Raw genomic sequence first — 14,865 nt, 5'->3', positions numbered from 1 at the left:
CCCGGCTCGCCCGTGTGCAGAGGTAGCGAGCCCAACCCTCCCGTCCTCCCGGGCTGCGTCTCCCCGACGGTGCCCTCCGTGGAAACTTCAGCCTCTTCGGGCTTCTCTTTGCTAGTGCATTATCGAAGGTGTGAAAGTGGCTTTGGGAATCTCACCCCCCTGCGGTCGCTGCGGGGCTTGGAGGAGCGAACTGAAAAGCAACTTTTATTTGACCCTCATGCCGCCCCTCAGATTTTCTCTTCCATCACTCGCCTGCTTCGAGAGGTTTTTCAGTTTAAGAGCTGGCTAGCTCATTCGTGTGTTTGCTGTTTGTAGCCGGGGAAAGAGGAGCTGGGCGAAACACTTAAACACGCACACAAACTCTTCAGCCGCGGATAAGGTGGTGGTTGTAATCTCTACAGTCTCTTTGTGCTTTCCTGCAAAGTTGCTAACGTGCCTATAACTACCGAGATGATTTTTTTATTTTTTAGAGGGATGGTGGCATTAGTTATGATGTAAGGATATCGGCTGGATGTAATGATATCTGCTAGAGGGGACAGTTTTGAATGTGCACTTGAAGTGTATACGATTTTTTCCCTCAGTTCTCCCTCCCTCTCTCTGCCTCCCTCTTTCCCCTCCTCCACCCCCTCTCCCTCTCTCTCTCCCTCTCTCTCTTCCCCTCCCCTTTATATATTCATGCATCAGAGCACTCCTGCACTGGAAACAGTTTATGCTCAACCGGAGATTTTCATGGTAAATTTCTGAAAACTTATTTGTGGAACGTGTTCGTTTTTTCCTTACATTTTTAAGTACGCTTAACAGTTCAGTTGAGCTGTTGAAGGATCTCAAGTTTCTTTTTTGTTAGGTGTCAAAGGTAATGGTGAGCTGGTGGATGCTGTGGGTTTCCCTTAGTGTTTTCTGTTTTGCTTTGGTTTTGTTTGTGTCTAGGGACACAGTGCATGATCTAGTTGAGCCCTGGGGGAGAAAAGGAAGATTAGCCAAAACAGGGACTTAAAGCTCATAAGGGAGAGTGGAATAGCTAATATTATTAGATACCAGCCTAGAGCTACAGATGCTGCTGCTGCATTGTGGAGGGAACAGATCATGCTGGGTGGAAAAATCTCTGTTTGGAAGGGAAACACTGTCAAAGTCTGTACATTGTTTATGTGGTATGTGGAATTTTTTTTTTTTAATGGAGTTTTCTTGAAGGTGTTAAGAGTTGGAGAAAGTGGTTGTCTGCATTATGATACATTGCAGTCTTGGTGTTTTTGTTTTAATATTTCAGACCTGTAATTAGCATGTTGCTAACGCACTTGTTTTCTGACCACTTGATGTTGAACCAGTGTAGGATGTAGTGCAGTGGGATGAGTACATGAGCACCAAGAAATACATCCTGTAATCTGTATGCACTGGGAGGAATGCACTCCTCCACTCCTCCCCCAGGTCAAGCCAGCTGCTGCAGAAACTGACATCCTCCAGCAAATCCTGAATGAATGAATGAAAACAACGTGATCGCCCTAATAATGACCACAACTGAACACACATCTTTGGCTGTATTTTATAGAAAAGGCCACCATTTTCTAACAGATTAATGCCATATGCAACTCTTGCGCATTTTCTAGAACTGTATGAAATGAGAAATAACAGAATGAACAGAAAACAGTTACATAAATTTTTTAGTGATTTTGCTTCAACAGTGCACAAATTAAGTTTTGGGATTTTCTTGTAGGGACTAAGAGGCATAAAATAAGCATTGCAGATTGTGGGTCTTGTGGGTGTGAGTAAGAGAAGTTTCAGCAATTGCTGCAACAACATAATGGTCATCTAGTACCCTCCTCCCCTTTTGTATATAAACACTAACATCTTACAACAGATAATAGTACAACTTGTTTTTCTGCATCCTTCAAAAGGCTTAATTGCTTAGGAATTACATGCTCCATCATCAAGCAGTTTTAATGAAATTTGTGATCTGGCTTAAACTATTCTCTTTGTTGTAGTATGGCACATCCGAGTTTAATGCGATTTTAATGCAATCATGATGAAAACACTTTTCTGAGTCTGGTTGTGCAGCAGACAGATTTGCAGTGTCAGAGAGCTTGTGTTGGGAATGCAAGGGCTTTCTTTGCTAGAGATGTTTTTCTACTGTTTTAAACACCAAGTGGTTTTGTCAGTTTTTTACATTGAAGTGATTTTTGAATGCGGGCTTCTGTACCCCCATTTCCATGATTATATTACTCCTATGTTACTTCTCCATGTCCCGCCTTTTACCCCCACTACCCAAATTAAAACTGTCCTACTAATCTATTCTGTTTCCTTAGCCATTTAAAATCCATGATCTGAACAGTTGATTTAATTTTTAGAATGATTGTCTTCTCACTTTCTTTTGAATGCTGTAAGGTTCTGACTTGAGTGGATTTTAGCCTCCACTGGTCAAGGCTCCTGCCGCTGCCACTGCTGCTGCAGACACTGACATCACTATACTGCATGAATGAAAAACAACAACGTGCTCCATTTCTTCCTCTGCTCTCCACCTCCTCCTTTTTCTGCACACTTCAGTGTATGTGGGTGTGTGTGTGTGCGCGCAAGAGGGTGTTAAAACTGCGTTTGAAACTACATTTTAAAACATGAAGTAGTTGATGGCTCAAGGGGTAGGTATATAGTAGAAAGGCATATTGTTTATGAAAAACTGCAAGTGCTGTGGGCATTTGGACTAAAAGTGACATAACTGAGCATTCAGTATTTCATGAATTTCATCTGGAGTGATGATTATAGGAGAAAATATGGAAGCTTAAAATTTTTTTATGATTCTTTTACCAAAAAATTATGAAACAACACAATTTCTAAATACATTATGTCATTATCTGCGTCTTAAGCATTCTTAATGTGAATATTTGTAGGGCTGAGGCTAGAGTAACAGAGAATTGATATCAGATTGTTTCACAAGGCTGAGGAAAAGCCGAATTTTGTAAATAGGAATAGTCAATTTTAATATTATAATATTAATTTATACAACCCAGGAAAAATGGTAATTTCCTTTATTTTTGTAGCATAGTTTTAAATAATTTAAATGGTTACCATAATAGAAATACATAAATTGCCAAACACCTTGCTGTATATATAGAGGACATGGGGTTTTACAAATTGAAACTGTTTTGTTTGTGCTCATGGGTCATCCTCTTTTTGCTTGTTTTCTTTTTTTCTTTTGTATTTTTAAAACTTCAAGGTTTGTTATTTACATTCGTTTCTGTACTTTTGCCATTAGTAAAATGTCATCCTCCCTCTTGTTTGGTTCTGAAGGGTCTTGCAGTGGTGAATGACAGGCTGCTGAATGAATCCTCAGGCTCCCTGTGATGTGTTTGTAATAGATGTAAAATCATAAAGTATTATGCAAATAGTTTTTTTTTTGTAATGGTAATACATAAAGTCTACCTTTGAGATAAATAGAGCAACTCAAATGAGAAAAAGCAGGATGTTGATGTTAAAATTAATGATCTTTAAGCTAAAATCATTAGTAACAACCGAAAGAAAATATAATAAAGTTGCTTCTTTTTGAAACCTCACAGAGCAGAACCCGTGGATTTAAACATAGAACAAATATAGTTTTACTGTCCAAGATAGTAAGTAGGAAATGCAAATCTTTGTGTGTGTGTGTTTTGTAAAGATAGAGCATTAGGATGAATTATAAGTTCTAAAAGATGTAAAAACAGTCATATTTAGAGTACTCTGGATGGAGAATACAGCTTATTTTTAAGTGTACCAAATCTAATAAAAACATGGAAGAGCTTGTAATTTATATAACTCCTGTTACGAAAAATAGCATGTGTTGGTTCCTGATTTAACGTATCAGGTTTATTTAGGCCTAATACGCTACCAGATTGCTAACTCTAGAGTGAAATTTGATTAGACTTTTTCGTGAACATCTTGACAGCCACATTGTTTTATACATAAAGAAGTTATGATTCTATTCTAAGAGATAATACAAATATAATGTTAACCACATGTAATATGTTTGCCTGTGTTTTCAGTTTTTATCTTTTCCTTAAATTTATCTTTTTAAGTCATTTTTATACTGTTCTCAGTGGAATACAAAACATTTTAATAACTTTTTCTCTTTTAAAAGAGATACTCAGATATTCTCTTTCTATAAAGTTTATTCTCAGGCTGATATTCTTGGAAATTAAGATCCTCCCTTTCCATTTTAGAATTAATTAATTTTCCTAGAGTGCTTATAGAAACTTGTTTCAAAGCCTTCTTCTACTAGAGTGAAAATACATTAACGTTTTAGCTTTTTCTAAAGAAACAGGTTTCACATACTGACTTTTGGGAAAGGTTTTCATTCTCAGAAAACTATACTAGAGAGCAGCAGTGTTCGTTATTTACAGAACTAATTTTTTCCATCAGTTATCTCATGGTGCCTAAAATTTCTAGATCAATGAGTGAATAGCAAAATAGATAAATGAATTTATAGTTATTTAATCAAAATCTGTCTTATGTTCAAAGATTATATTCCTCTCAAATAACTGTTATTCTAACGGTATTGAATATTGAATACCTAGCACGTGTAAATCACCTTAATCAGTTTTTAACTGTATGTAAAGTTCTGTGTGTATATATTGAACTGGAAATCATTTTATTAATTACAGTACTTTTTACTGAAGGACTGCATCGTACATTTCTGCAAGGACTTAATGCAAATTAGCATTTGTACTTTGGGGAAATGTTAAAGAATAATGGCATCCTTGTAATTTTTGTTTTACTTGTGATAAGTCAGACTACATGTGAATAAGAAAATAAAGGAGTAACTGGGCTCCACAGCAGTGACTAGAATGGAAATAAATGACAGTGTTCAACAAATGGCTAGTCGGAGAGGGTTTTCCTTAGTCTGAAATTTTAAAAAATTCTAGAAGTCTGTTTTATTAAAACGTTCACAGGTAGTTAATAATCCGCTAAAGAGTATATTCTAATGACTTAGTTCTTCTTAATTTTAGTTTGGTCTTTTCTCCAGAACTTAACATTCCCAGACACCACCAAGATAGACTTTTTGGCAGCCCTTGTCCTAGTCTGTGTCTGACACTGTTTTTTGTCTTCAGTATATAATTTATTCTTTTATTAAGTGTCTGAGAAGCTAAATCACTGACACTCTTTTTGTGCTACATACTGTTTAATTATTTTAACAAGAGGTTGAATTTATGTAACTTCTGGTCTCTGCCAAAAGTAAGTGGAGGAAAGAGAATACAAGTACTCATATATTGATATAGAAAGCCTAGGGAACTGATGGAAGAGCAGATACTACCTGTGTTTCCCGCTACTCTTCATCTGGACCCTTGAAAGTGACCATAAGTTGACTCATCATGTAGCTATTCTAGAAGAATTTTTGTGCTTATTCTGAAAAACAAATTATAATGGATTAGCAATAATTCTGAAAAGTCTAAGGATTTTACTTATATTATGAACAAATTGTGGAAAAGTTTTTCACTGTAGCATGAACAAACATGGCAGATACCTTTAAGCAGTGTTGTTTATTCCAAGTAAATGTTACTGAGGCACATACCAAGAAGCAAGTTCATGAATACCTCAGTGACTTCACCTATACTATGCTGTGTCTCTAGTTGTAGGTAGGAAGGAAGAAAACATGTATTTGTGTGCTAACTATATACTAAGCAATGTGTATTTTGATTCAGCAAGGATTTAGGATGTGAATCTTCTCATTCCAGATCCAGTGTTCATTCCATAAAACTATCCTGTTGCTCCTAACTAAAAAAGACTCTGATGTTGATGATCAGCTGTGATTTCTGAGAATGACAAAGGAATTGGTTTTCTTTTGTTTCCATGGCACTATTACGCTGTGCTGGGATATGATCTGACATTTTCAGAATGTCTAAAAATGTGAGACCTACTTTGTTGAATGTAACTAAAATAAAATATAGATGGATTGGCCATTTTTCTCCATTTCTTTCTTGCATAAAGAGAGAGAGGCAGAGAGAATGTGTGTGTGTGAGAGAGAAATTCTTGTTCCTGAGAGAGACAGACAGAGAGAGAAATTCTTGATTCTGGAGATAGGAACATGATTGTATCTGGCCTTTCTTACATGTAATCAGAATCTGTACTGTCCTCGAATCACTTTATAGTGAATATAAGTGCTTTTCTCCCCTTTTCTCTCTTCATAAATGTTAAAAGTTAATTACATATGGTGCTAAACTGATGAAAACTTCAGGATTCACTAAACAGAGACTGGTCTTAGGTGATTGTCCCAGCAACTGGCACTAGGTTGATTCAGCCCTCCCAAAAGACAGCAGGCTTCCAAGAGCCTGTAATTTGTGGGTTGAACTGTGTACATATATAACTTAATGAAGTTCACCATAGTACACCTTAATGATGGCTCACCAAAAATAATGATGACTTAAAGAAGCTAGTGGGCCAGGCGCAGTGTCTCATGCCTGTAATCCCAGCACTTTGGGAGGCTGTGGTGGGCAGATCACTTGAGGTGAGGAGCTTGAGACCAGCCTGGCCAACATGGTGAAACCCTGTCTCTACTAAAAATACAGAAATTAACTGGGCATGGTGGTGCGCCCCTATAATCCCAGCTACTTGGGAGGCTGAGACACGAAAGTTGCTTGAACCTGGGAAGTGGAGGTTGCAGTGAGCCAAGATCACGCCATTGCACTCCAGCTTGGGCAACAGGAGCAAAACTTTCTCTCAAAAAAAAAAAAAAAAAAAGAAACGAAATGAAACGGGTAACCCATGGTTGTGTGGCAAGGTCAGTGTCCAAAATTGTCTACCAGGTTATTAGAATTGTTAAGAAATCCTGCCGGGCATGGTGGTTCACACCTGTAATCCCAGCACTTTGGGAAGCTGAGGCAGGCAGATGGCTTGAGTTCAGGATTTCAAGACCAACCTGAGCAACATAACAAGACCTTGCCTCTACACTAAGTACAAAAATTAGCCTGGGCATGGTGGCACACTCCTATAGTCCAGCTACTCAGGAGGCTGAGACAGGAGGATCTCTTGAGCCCAGGAGGCAGAGGTTACAGTGAGCTGAAATCACCCCACTGCACTCCAGCCTGGGTGCTAGAATGGGGTGCTGTCTCAAAAAAAAAAAAAAAAAGGTTAAGAAATCCACCAACCATCTAGATGTGTTTCGTAATGAAAAGGCAAAAACTGCTACAACTTCCTGTCTAGTGTTACTGAAGATCAAATACTTATTAACTACTGACAGTAATAATTCCTTATTTATTCTGTCTGGCCATAAAGAAAACTTCTGTGAATAGTTCCATGTAGCTAATTTTAACTTTTACATTACTAAAAAATTAACTTTCTGATGAAACATTTTCTAACATTATTACACACTTGGTTGTTAAGCACAGTGAACAAGTATAAAGGAACTCCTTGTGGCTTGATTAGCTTCATTGATAACTATTATTGATAGCTTAGATACATAAAAATGATTACTATAGATGATATTGAGAATAAGACTGAGTGAGTATTGACTGACTAGAGTTGCACTATAACTGATTCTATAAATTTGCTTTTGGGATTATTTGCTGTTTTTCTGATGAGGGTGGAGCAAAGCATGTTTGACTGGACTAGTCCTTGATGGTATAACCTGGCTGTTTTCTCTAGAACTAATTATCAAATGAAAGACTAGAGCAATTATTTTCCAAATGGTTCCATAGATATGTCTTAGACACATAAATGTATCCTGAGAAATACTAGATTTGGAGTCAAGAAACTTGAGTTATCTTTTCAGTTTTGACATTTGACTTATGATAAGCCACTAACTCTGCATCTTACCTTCTGTGTCTTTAAAATGAAGGAAATAGGCTTTTTAAGATTTTGGTTGGGTAGGGAAAAGATTAGATTCTGCTATTGAAAAGAAAAAGTTTATTAGGCTAGAGGATTCTTAAAGTTTTTATTTATTGAGCTTTTATGCCAACTACTAATCTTTGGTAGAATCCAATATAAGGTACTTTTATTAACCTCTTTTCACAGATGAGGAAACGAGGTCCTGGGAAGTTAAGTAATTTGCCCAAGATCAGGCAGCATGCACAGGGCTCTTGTAATGCCCTAAGTCCTGACTTCAAGATAGCTGAAAGTTGTTGTTGGAACCCAGTTAGTTATGGGGCAGGAAAGTATGCACAATGTATTATCCCACTGCTTATAAAGTTAAGTCATAGAAAGGCTAAATATAGCTTTGGGGCGGTGAAGGAAGAAGAGAAAGCTAAATGGGACTAGACTCTAGTGTGCATGGAACTTAAAATAGCTGCAAGTATCCCCAGTAAGTATGCCATCATTGGGCCTTCCCTTTGGTCCCTGAAGGACCTATCACTTTGTTTAGACAGAATTTAGCATTTGATTTTTAAAAACTTCCATTCACTTGACATTTCAAAATCTGAGTAGAATAAGGTCTCTTTTTTGTATATTCATATTTGGCAGTGTAAACTTTTAAAAATCTGCCCATTTATAATGTAGTATATGGCTACTTTCAGCCCCATCATTATGATTCTCTACATTTATCATCCTTTGATATTTTAGCAACTTTCAACATAGTATCTTTTTATACAACACTGTCATGGCAAAGCAAGGCACACTACCTTAAAAAATTTTGGCCGGGCGCGGTGGCTCAAGCCTGTAATCCCAGCACTTTGGGAGGCCGAGACGGGCGGATCACAAGGTCAGGAAATCGAGACCATCCTGGTTAACACGGTGAAACCCCGTCTCTACTAAAATACAAAAAACTAGCCGGGCGAGATGGCGGGCGCCTGTAGTCCCAGCTACTCGGGAGGCTGAGGCAGGAGAATGGCGTGAACCCGGGAGACGGAGCTTGCAGTGAGCTGAAATCCGGCCACTGCACTCCAGCCTGGGTGACAGAGCGAGACTCCGTCTCAAAAAAAAAAAAAAAAAATAATAATAATAATAATAATTTGTTTATATCTACTTGGCTGTTTCACCTCTTTTAGGTTTGTTGATATAATATAGAAAAGAAATTTTAATCTCTATTTTCATAATTTCTTCCAGGGTGTTTTGGCATTTTTTTCAATGTCATTTGTGCTTTCTGTAAGTTCTGCATAGTAGTTAATGTGGAAATGGTTTTCTTTTATAAGTAACATTAGAAATTGTATTTGTTGTTAGGAGATTAAAAGTGTTATATAGAGTCTTTGTGATGGATAAAGTTTCTCATAACATTTCTTCTGTAATTACATTTACTTTTCTAGTTAAATATATCAGTTATACATTGAATTAGTGAAGTGTAATGCTGGTATCTTAGAAGATAATAAAAACAGGACTCAGTGGCTCAGGGTTACATCAAGTCTAGCCATATGGAAACTTTACTATTCCTCATACAAACTTGTGAAGTGATCTTTCCATGAAGGTACAAAAATACCATAGTAAAATATAGATTGGTTTATATATTAGCTCATTATAAACAAAATATATTTATAATATCTTTTGAAGTTCTGTAAGTGCAATTTTATTTCTTCTAAAGTATTCTTGGAGTTACTCTGACACATTGCCCCTAAAAGACTCAATCAACTGTCTTCTTTCTGCTTTAAGTCAGATCATTTAAGTATCTAGGACTTAACTAAACTGGTGTTGGCAAACATTGCTAAATGCAGTTTCATTAGTATTGCGAAAGTGAGGATTTAGACTGTGCTCAGAAATTAGATTCTTGAAAAAAGCTACAGTATTCTGCAATATTTTGATCATATAGCTTAAAAAGTATATATTAAAGGTCTATTAATACTTTACATGCCAGAGTGACCTCTTCTTTAAAAAAAGAAAGAAACGCATTCAGGGAATTGCGTTTGCTCACTTTTTATCTTTTTGGGTAACAAAGAGTGGGTCAAATTCTTAGCTGATTTTCCTTGTTCAGAAATATACTATTCTCACTGAGCTTTCGATTTTATATATGAATTATTTATTTCTAAGTTAGCTTAAGCTTTTTCTGGTGTTCTGTTTTGAAGTTGCCACTCTGTTTATTTGTATTTTTCTTTCATTAGATGAAGCTTAAAATATTAATTGTTTCATTCTATGGTTTCCATAACATGCTTAGATCTAATATATCTCGCTGCCTGTACATATTATAATATTATACTATAGTTTAGCCTTGGATAATGTCACTGGCCCTTTCTTTCTCTGCACACATATACATTAGTGCAGAAGTCTGAACTGTATTGTTGGATGTGGCTTCTTGTGTAGTAATGTAGTAATATGTAGTAATAATGTTGTGTAGTAATCTTGGGCAGTGATGCCTTGTGAGGCTGTTGAGATAAGGAGGACTTGACTTTGGCTAAATATCTGCTATTGCTGAGCTAGAATGGGAAGTGACAAACTTTTCATGTGTTGTATCACCATTTACCTGAAACCTTGGTTGTTGAATGCACAGTGACCCATTTTTCTTTCTTTTCTTCTTTCTTTTTCTTTCTGTCTTTCTTTCTGGCAGTGTCTCTCTGTGTTGCCCAGGCTGGAGCACAGTGGCACGATCTTGGCTCACTGCAACCTCTGCCTCCTGGGTTCAAGTGATTCTCCTGCCTCAGCCTCCCAAGTAGCTGGAACCACAGGAGTGTGCTACCACACCTGGCTAATTTTTTGGTATTTTTAGTAGAGACGGGCTTTCGAATTCCTGGCCTCAAGTGATCCGCCTGCCTCGGCCTCTCAAAATGCTGGGATTACAGGTGTGAGCCACTGGATCTGGCCCTATTTTTCTTTCTTATAATCAGACTTTACCTATTTTCAGTTTCTATTGACTTTTTGTTTTTGCCTTAAAGAAATATTAGCAACCTCCCCAGGGTTTATAGCCGAGGAGGAGTGGGTGCCATGGTGGTTCTACTACTTTGGGCAATGTGGTTGTTGATTTGTACACTGAGCAGCGGCCTTGCAACTGTGAACTTTTTGACAGCAGGTACCACGGTTTAAGGACATTTGTGATGGTAGTGCCAAGCATCTAGAAGGTACTCGCCTGCTTTAATTTCTTGAGATTGTACAAAATAAAATATTACAATTATTGCCTTATTCACAGTGTACAAAGGGATTTTATCATACGAACTGTTGATCCTATAGGGACTGGTCATGGAGGAGAGTCTATTTTTGGCCAGTTGTATGGTGATCAAGCAAGCTTTTTTGAGACAGAAAACGTCCCGAGAGTTAAACACAAGAAGAAAGGCACAATGTCCTTGGTGAATAATGGCAGTGATCAACATGGATCTCAGTTTCTTATCACTACAGGAGAAAATCTAGATTACCTTGGTGGTACCATACAGTATTTGGTGAGGTGACAGAAGGCATTGACATAATTAAGAAAATTAATGAGACCTTTGTTGACAAGGACTTTGTATCATATCAGGATATCAGGATAAATTATACAGTGATTTTAGATGATCCCTTTTGATGGCACTCCTCATTTACTAATCCCTGATCTATCACCAGAACCTACAAGGGAACAATTAAAGAGTGGTAGAATTGATGCAGATGAAGAAATTGATCATTTCAAAGAAAGGTCAGCTGAAGAAGTAGAAGAAATAAAGGCAGAAAAAGAAGCTCTAAAACTCAGGCTTTACTTTTAGAATGGCAGGAGACCTACCTGATGCAGATATTAAACCTCCAGAAAAATCTGCTGTGTTTGTAAATTGAATCCAGTGACTACAGATGAGGATTTGGATATAATACTCTCTAGATTTGGGCCAATAAGAAATTATGAAGTTATCTGGGACTGGAAGACAGGAGAAACCCTCTGTTACGCTTTTCTTTTTCTTTCTTTCTGTCTTGTCTTTTTCTTTTCTTTTTTCTTTCTTTTGAGATGGAGTCTCACTCTGTTGCCTAAGCTGGAGTGCAGCGGCGTGATCTTGGCTCACTGCAGCCTCTACCTCCTGGGTTCAAGTGATTCTCCCCACCTAGCCTCCCAAGTAGCTGGGACTACAGGCGTGCACCACCACACCGGGCTAATTTTTGTATTTTTAGTAGAGACAGGGTTTTGCCATGTTGGCCAGGCTGGTCTTGAACTCCTGGCCTCAGGTGATTCACCTGCCTCGGCCTCCCAAAGTGCTGGGATTACAGATGTATGCTTTTATTGAATTTGAAAAGGAAGAAGACTGTGAGAAAGCCTTCTTAAAAATGGACAGTGTACTTATAGATGACAGAAGAAAACATGGATTTTACCCAGTCTGCTACAAAGGTTAAATGGAAGGAAAAGGTGGGAAGTACAACAAGAGTGATTTAAAGGAGTATAAAAAGTAACAGGATAAACCATCTAATTTGGTTCTGAAAGATAAAGCCCAAACAGGAGTCCGGCAAAATATGCTGTTGTACTAGATGAGCAGGCAGAAGACTCAAAGTCAAGTCACTCACACACAAGGAAAAAACACAAGAAGAAAACCCATCACTGCTCTGAAGAAAAAGAAGATGAAGACTGCATACCTATCAAAAATACTAATCCAGATAATTATAGAGAAAGTTTGGAGTTTGGTCACTATGAAGAAGAAGAAAGCTGTTGGGAGAAATGAAAGAGTAAAAAGAAGAGACTGAACTCAGAACTGAAGTCATAGCTGATCTTGAGAGAGGAAGGGCCATTATAGTAATAGTCACAAATCCAAATACCAGACATCTTTACGAAAGAGAAAGGAGTAAAAAGAGACTGAAGCAGAAATCCAAAGAAATCCAAAGATAAAGAAAAATCTAAGTACACATGAAAGATGAAGAGGCAGAATTGAGTGGCCAACATATTCACCCTTGTCTAACTTAGAGTGCCAGGAAAGCAGATGTTCAGATTTTGTGTCAAAGCTTGTTATTTTTTTCATACTGGGATTATCGCCCTTTAGATTATTAATACTGATTATATAGGGCACTGAAAGAACTCAGCGTTTTCTTTGTATACTTTTTTACAATAATTTTATTGTTATACATAAATGGTACTCTTCATTTTTGAAGTCTTTCACATTTTTACTTTTTTTTTTTTTAAATGAAGTATTGTATACTGCCAAAATACATAGACATGTACTTATAAGGCAAAGGGATAATAAGTATGAATATCTGTGTACTCATCAGCCAGCTTAAGATCTAGAATATTGCCTACACTTTAGACATCCCATAAGAACCCTGTCCCTCTCAAGTAATTATTTGGAAATTTGTGTTGGTCATTTGTTTTGTACATAGGTATCTCTAAATGAAATGTTAATTTTGTATGTTTCTCAGTTTTGTATAGATGGCAGAATGTTTACTTTTGTGGCTTTCATTTTTATTGCTGTATAGTATTACATGGATGCTTCTGTTGATGGACATTTGAGTTGTATTTATTTTTGTTTTTGCTGTTGAAACAATGCTGCTGTGAACATTGTCTATGTAGGAGTTACAGTGCCTGATCATGTGCTATGAGTATCTTCATTTGTATAAAATAATGTCAAGTTATAAAAAATATTAGACTTATAGCCTTTAATTACTATTCAGGTATGTTAGCTAATCTTTAGGACACTTGCAGGGTTGTACTTTGTATTAAACGTGTGGTCAAAAAATAATGTGTTTATGCAGATATTCCTGTTCAATGAAATACATGTTGTAGTTAACTTCTTGGTAAAGCAAACAATGTTAAATGAATCATATTTTGTGACTTTTCTTTTTTATGGACATATGGAACACTGAAGAAAATCTTATGGCCTCTGACTATAATGATGTAAGAAACCATATAAAATTGTATGTAGGAATTTTAGGAAATAGGGAGGTTTAGGAAAAGTAATGAAATTAATTAAAATTAATACTTGTTTTGTTAATCTTAAAATATTCTTTTTTGTTAATTTTTAATATACTTTATTGCTATAAAATGCTAACAATCGTTTAAACCTTCAGTGAATTGTAATCTTTTTTTTTTATTATACTTTATGTTCTAGGGTACATGTGCACAACGTGCAGGTTTGTTACATAGGTATACATGTGCCATGTTGGTGTACTGCACCCATTAACTCATCATTTACTTTAGGTATATCTCCTAATGCTATCCCTCCCCACTCCCCCCACACCACAACAGACCCTGGTGTGTGATGTTCCCCTTCCTGTGTCCAAGTGTTCTCATTGTTCAATTCCCACCTAGGAGTGAGAACATGCGGTGTTTGGTTTTCTGTCCTTGTGATAGTTTGCTGAGAATGATGGTTTCCAGCTGCATCCATGTCCCTACAAAGGACATGAACTCATCCTTTTTATGACTGCATAGTATTCCATGGTGTATATGTGCCACATTTTCTTAATCCACTCTATCATTGATGGACATTTGGGTTGGTTCCGAGTCTTTGCTATTGGGAATAGTGCCGCAGTAAACATACGTGTGCATGTGTCTTTATAGCAGCATGATTTATAATCCTTTGGGTATATATCCCCAGTAATGGGATGGGCTGGGTCAAATTATATTTCTAGTTCTAGATCCTTGAGGAATCGCCACACTGTCTTCTACAATGATTGAACTAGTTTACAATCCCACCAACAGTGTGAAAGTGTTTCTATTTCTCCACATCCTCTCCAGCACCTGTTGTTTCTTGACTTTTTAATGATTGCCATTCTAACTGCTGTGAGATGATATCTCATTGTGGTTTTGATGTGCATTTCTCTGATGGCCATTGATGAGCATTTTTTCACGTGTCTGTTGGCTGTATGAATGTCTTCTTTTGAGAAGTGTCTGTTCATATCCTTTGCCCCCTTTTTGATGGGGATGTTTGTTTTTTCTTGTAAATTTGTTTGAGTTCTTTATAGGTTCTGGATATTAGCCCTTTGTCAGATGAGTAGGTAGCAAAAATTTTCTCCCGTTGTGTAGGTTGCCTCTTCACTCAGATGGTAACTTCTTTTGCTGTGCAGAAGCTCTTTAGTTTAATTAGATCCCATTTGTCAATTTTGGCTTTTGTTGCCATTGCT

The 14,865-nt window shown here is 37.1% G+C and overlaps 1 protein-coding gene and 1 pseudogene across 1 annotated transcript in view; both read left to right on the top strand.

Annotated features, from left to right (window-relative positions):
- The window catches only part of GLCCI1 (glucocorticoid induced 1), a 155,200-nt gene that overhangs the window by 23,453 nt on the left and 116,882 nt on the right, over window positions 1–14,865 (top strand). The window contains exons 4-5 of the mRNA XM_011943520.1: window positions 116–264; window positions 672–732. Coding sequence (XP_011798910.1) covers window positions 116–264; window positions 672–732 — 210 coding nt within the window. The remainder of the gene's footprint in view (window positions 1–115; window positions 265–671; window positions 733–14,865) is intronic.
- Window positions 6,705–12,662, top strand: LOC105512785 (annotated as a pseudogene).

This window comes from Colobus angolensis, unplaced genomic scaffold, assembly GCF_000951035.1.
Source record: "Colobus angolensis palliatus isolate OR3802 unplaced genomic scaffold, Cang.pa_1.0 Scaffold104, whole genome shotgun sequence".
In the NCBI taxonomy this organism is placed as follows: Eukaryota; Metazoa; Chordata; class Mammalia; order Primates; family Cercopithecidae; genus Colobus; species Colobus angolensis.
This window is presented reverse-complemented; position numbering and strand designations above follow the sequence as displayed.